Source organism: Eutrigla gurnardus (assembly GCF_963514095.1).
Source record: "Eutrigla gurnardus genome assembly, chromosome: 22".
NCBI classification, from domain to species: domain Eukaryota; kingdom Metazoa; phylum Chordata; class Actinopteri; order Perciformes; family Triglidae; genus Eutrigla; species Eutrigla gurnardus.
The window spans coordinates 822,080-827,500 of record NC_139933.1 but is presented as its reverse complement, the minus strand read 5'-3'; the positions used below and the strand labels follow the sequence as shown (position 1 = coordinate 827,500).

Here is a 5,421-nt window from a genome sequence, read left to right as displayed (position 1 = left end):
CGAGGAGACCAGGGCACCCGTGGGTCCTCTAACGGAGAGCACCAAGAGGAAGGCAGTCACCGGGGGGCGAGAGGTCACGGTGATCGACACCCCGGATCTCTTGGGGTCCTCGTTGGGGAACCACAAGAGAGCCAGAGAAGCCCTGAGGAGCCTCCAGCTCGCCAGTCCTGGACCACACGCCTTCCTGCTGGTCCTGCGAGCCCCGGGGACCGGTTCGGGGCCAGACCAGGACCCGGCTCAGGCAGTCCGAGCCACCCTGGAGGTGTTTGGAGACGGGGTCGCCGAGTACATCGTCCCGGTCCTCAGCCACGCGGACCTCATGCGTCGGAGGCGTACCGTGGATCAGCTGCTGAATGCGGACTCCGGGGGTCTGGAGAGGGCCCTGGCTCTGTGTGACCAGAGGCCAGAGCTGGTGGAGAATGGGCCGGAGCGCCCCCCGGAGGCGAGGAGCGTGACGCGCAGGGAGCTGGTGGGCCGGCTGGCGGAGATGAAGACGGCGAGGGGGCGTTTCGTACACGAGCTGCAGAGGAGGGAGGACGGCATCAGGGAGGAACTGCTGGCCGACGTGGGCTCCACGCTGGCCCGGAGACTGGGACACATGTAGTGTGTGTGTGTGTCTGTGTGTGTGTGTGTGTGTGTGTGTCTGTGTGTGTGTGTGTGAGAGAGAGAGAGAGACACAAAGTTGTGAAACAAAAGGATTCATAAAAACATTCAAGTGTGACTGTGATTTTTTGGTATTTTTGTCTTGATTAATTGAATTAATTTGTCTTTTTGTTCTCAAAACGCCGCCGATGCTTTATGTTACATATTTAATTTCCCTTGTTGTGTGTTGTAATACTTGGATGTCTGTATATTCTCATGTGAAGTCCTCAGCCTGGTGTTTTCATTCCTCGGCTCCGGTGCTCGGCCTCTTCCTTTAAAGATCATCGGGGGGAAAATAAACTGGAGTCACTTTGGGACTAGAGTTCAGTTTTCTGTGCTTTCTCTGAAACGGCATTTAGACCCAAAAATGAACAATAAAACTTGGAAAAAGATCAAATTTAACAGCAGGTTTTATGTAGCTCGGATTAGAACAAAATAAAATATAATCAATAAATCTATAGGAGGGAACATACAGACATTATACAGAATAAAAGAGTGCAATAGAGACGAGATATGCAGCCATATAGACACCATATTATATGTACAGTTTACAGTTATTGCAAAATATTATATCATAATATAATATTATAATTATAATATATATAAAATGTTGCAAAATATTTGTGCAAATAAATTGAAGTTATTAAAACTATTAGAATGTAAACCTGTATTCCCTGAAACACGGGAGGGGGCGGGGCTGCGGCGCCGCTGTCTAGTGACGCAGCGCTGGTGATGACAGGGAGACGCTACTGCGCATGTCCGCGCGGACGTGAGCCAGAGGGAGAGAGACAGAGAGGAGAGAGAGGGAGGGAGCTACACTAGAGGAAAACTGGCAAAGACAAAGGACTCAACAGCCTTCTCGGGTCCCTGCGGAGACCAGGACCGGGTCTAGACCGGGTCGGGATGTTGGGTCGGTGACGGCGGCGGCGGGAAGCGGACAGGTGAGCGGGTCCGCCGGACGCCAGTGAAGTTAGGAGCCGTTAAATGACGCGTTGTGAGGCACGTAGCTCGTCGACAGACCTCCGGTGACCGTCAGTACGAGCATCCGGGCGGGCAGGGGGGTCCGCGGACGGCGCTCGAACCTGTGTGCTGGTTTCGTTGGGGGGTTGTCATGTTGTAGCTAAGCTAGCTGCTGCTTCCTCCCTCTGAGTGTTTACCTTCCTCTCTCCGCGGGGGGGGCTGCCGGCCAGAGAACAGCCTCCCCACATATAATCATTATAATAATAATAATAAGTTCTTTCATTATGAATCAACAGAGAAATATATATAGCGTTTTCTTTCCTGTCTTTCAGCCCCCGGCATCGAACCTGTGTGTCTCCTCCAGTGGACGTGACTCTTCGTAATGGAAAGAACTACAAAGCTGGAAAGAACTACAAAGCTGTAGGAAAGAGCTCTCACACACACACACACACACACACACACACACACACACACACACACACACTCACACACTCACACACACACACACACACACACACACTCACACACACACACACACACACACACACTCACACACACACACACACACTCACACACACACACTCACACACACACACACACACACACACACATGGGAGATGGAGGAAGTGGAGACGCACAGCGAGCCGAGGCAGTTTGTTTGACGACACCGCGGCGTTGTTGGATCAGTCATCTCTCCTCTGGGAGCATCTGGAGGATCTTTGTTTTGAGTTTTACTCCTCCTCCTCCTCCTCCTCCTCCTCCTCCTCCTCCTCCTGTTGACCTTTCTTCACATCTATCCTTGAGAGAGAGCAGGTGTTAAAACAGCCACGGGTCTCATTCACCGTGCCTCCCCCTCCACCATCCTGAGCAGCTGAGAGGTTGCTATGGGAACGGTTGTCATGATGCTGATGTAGCCTCCTGCAGGTGGTAGTTGTGGAGGTAGTGGTGGAGCTGGCGAAGGCGGAGGAGGTGGTGGTGGTGGTGAACGCCCAGGGATGGGAAGCGCTCCGTATCCGGCCGGCGAGTGGAAGGGGAAGGGGCGAGGAGGCCTGCAGGAGCTGGGCTGCATGCGCTGGAAGGTCAGCAAGCAGAAAGGAGGAGGAGGAGGAGGAGGGGAGGTGGTGGGAGCGGAGGAGAGGAGGTGCAGGGATCCCACGGACTCCCAGCAGCAACAGCAGGATCTCTCATCCTCCTCGTCCTCCCTCATTCCCCCGCCGCCTCCTCCTCTGACACCTCCTTCCATCTACCACGAGAAGCAGCGGAGGGAGCTGTGTGCGCTGCACGCCCTGAACAACGTCTTCCAGGACGGGACGGCCTTCAGCAGGGACGCCTTACAGGACATCTACCAGAGGTGGGGACGCCGCCGCCGCCTCGCCGCCGCTCCCGTCTCCGTCAATGACATCACACGCTTGGATTAAAAAATCACCCTGCTCAACTCTCTTTGCAGGCTTTCTCCCGGCACTCTGGTGACGCCTCACAAGAAGAGCATGCTGGGAAACGGGAACTATGACGTGAACGTCATCATGGCGGCCCTGCAGACCCGCGGGTTCGAAGCCGTCTGGTGGGATAAAAGAAGGTATGGAAGCTTCCCTGTCTGTTTTAATGTTCCCCCGGCCGTCTAATCAGCAGGCTCTGATTGATCTCTGTGATTAATCAGCTGTTCCATCAGTTACTGTTTCCCCTCATTAACAGCCTTCTTTTATCAGTAAAGTGTTATCAGAACAGCCATGTTCCTGTTTCCTCTGTTTCCAACCCAAACATGGATGCTCCTCTTTGAGCTGATTAATAAACACAGAGGTGATTTCATCCACAGTTCAAACATCTACTTCAAGCGTTCAGGTTTTCTGGCTAGACTTCTGTTTGTTTTTTATTTTCATGCTGCATTCAAGTCCCGAAGGAAACTGACAATCACATGTTTGAGTCAGCTTCCATGTTGTTATTCCACCACACAATTACAAAAAACAAAGACGTGAGGCTTCAAGAGGGAACTGAAACACCGTATTCAACATTATTGTGAAATATGAGCTGATTGTGACTTTATTTCCATCACACGCAGGTTTCCAGATGACGTTGCTTTCACGTCATACTGAGTTGTGTATTTAAGGAGTAGGGGTGTGAGTCTTTGGCTTCACAGCGATTCAGTAACTTTTAATCAAAATTCTATATCCATGAGATAAACATGCAATAATGCGAGGGAGAGTATCTGTATTCTTCTGAAAGGTGAACAAATAAACAGACCACAGAATTACTTTTAAACATATTTATTCTATAAAAGTAGTCCTGCATAATATTTAATGCTGAGCACAAAAATGTAATTAAACCCACGAAATAATTAGGAATCAATAACTCTCCGTTTCCAGGGACGTGAGCAGCATCCAGCTGGCCAACGTGACGGGCTTCATCCTCAACGTGCCGTCCAACCTGCGCTGGGGTCCGCTCCGGCTGCCGCTCAAACGCCAGCACTGGATCGGGGTCCGGGAGGTCGGGGGGGTCTACTACAACCTGGACTCCAAGATACGCAGCCCCCAACCCATCGGCAACCCGGACCAGCTCAGGTGAGAGGGGTCGTGATTGGCTGTCATCATGTATGAGCGATATCGGGAGTGTGGAGACCAAAACAGAGCTCAAAGGAGAGGAAGAGGTTTAGTCCATACCAGCTTTGGAAAGGGAGTGTATGATAATGTTGTTTTTGCTGCCCCTAGTGGCCATACAGTGAATACTCTGCTTTAATGCAGGTGTAGGTGTCGTGGGGTTTTATAGAAGTCATCCTAACTGTCTGTTTTCACCACATCGAAGGAAGTTCCTCCGCCAGCAGCTGCGAGGGAAGAACTGTGAGCTCCTATTGGTCGTCACGGAGGAAGTGGAGGCTCACCAAGCCTGGCGCTGCGAGGGCTGAACGGGTCCAACCGGCCAATCGCATGGACGCTTGCAGAAGCCCCGCCCCCCTCTTTGTGGGTTTTGTTTACACAGCCTGCTGGACCTTCTGATCTGAGGACGTGATGAAGGAGAATCAGAGGATCACAGTTAAGACTTCGAACACGTCACTATCCTGATATTATGTTTTTATATCTATTTGCTATTTTTAGATTTTTCTTTTTACTGTTTCAACGTCCCGGGGGTTCGATGCTGCGTTTATCTGCTCGTCTCCCTCGGTGATCCTCCCGCTTCGGTCCTGGTGTTCACTGATGTGTCTTTAGTGTCCCTCCTCCACCCTCATCCTCCATCCTTATCCTCCATCCTCATCCTCCATCCTTATCCCTCATCCTCCATCCTTATCCTCCATCCTCATCCTTATCCATCCTTATCCCTCATCCTCCATCCTCCATCCTCATCCTCCATCCTCATCCTCCATCCTTATCCTCCATCCTCATCCTCTATCCTTATCCTCCATCCTCATCCTCTATCCTTATCCTCCATCCTTATCCTCCATCCTCATCCTCCACCCTCATCCTCCATCCTTATCCTCCATCCTCATCCTCTATCCTTATCCTCCACCCTCATCCTCCATCCTCATCCTCCATCCGTCTCCTTCACCAAAGCGTGCCCTTTCTTGCCCCCCCCCCCCCTCACATATCACAGGTGTAAATCGGTGAATGACCACGTTGCCAACGTTACCACTCTGGTGCAGTGTGAGCCCGACTGTACCGCGGCTGTGCCAACACAACGGTTTTATATGCAACAAAGCAATGCAACCCTACCGGGCCAAGCGCGCCCTCTAGTGGACGTTTGCCTCCGTTTCCTTTTGTTTCAAAGAAAAAGGAGGAATGGCATCATTCATCCAGTGTTGTTACTTTATAGGAGTGAAGAGTGCTTGTCATT

The 5,421-nt window shown here is 51.4% G+C and overlaps 2 protein-coding genes across 4 annotated transcripts in view; both read left to right on the top strand.

Annotated features, from left to right (window-relative positions):
- LOC311032731 (uncharacterized protein) overlaps positions 1–964 on the top strand; it is a 3,741-nt gene extending 2,777 nt beyond the window's left edge. For all 3 annotated transcript variants that reach the window (XM_084039720.1, XM_084039722.1, XM_084039721.1), the window contains exon 8: positions 1–964. This exon is cut by the window's left edge and continues 121 nt beyond it. In XM_084039720.1, the coding sequence (XP_083895846.1) occupies positions 1–604 (604 nt within the window). In that variant the 3' untranslated portion in view covers positions 605–964.
- Positions 965–1,411: 447 nt separating this feature from the next.
- josd1 (Josephin domain containing 1) lies at positions 1,412–4,852 on the top strand. Its single transcript, XM_084039573.1, has 5 exons — positions 1,412–1,583; positions 1,935–2,953; positions 3,050–3,178; positions 3,963–4,157; positions 4,399–4,852. The coding sequence occupies exons 2-5, from the start codon at positions 2,598–2,600 to the stop codon at positions 4,496–4,498; spliced, it is 780 nt and encodes a 259-aa protein (XP_083895699.1). The 5' UTR covers positions 1,412–1,583; positions 1,935–2,597; the 3' UTR covers positions 4,499–4,852.
- The last annotated feature ends 569 nt before the right edge of the window (positions 4,853–5,421 follow it).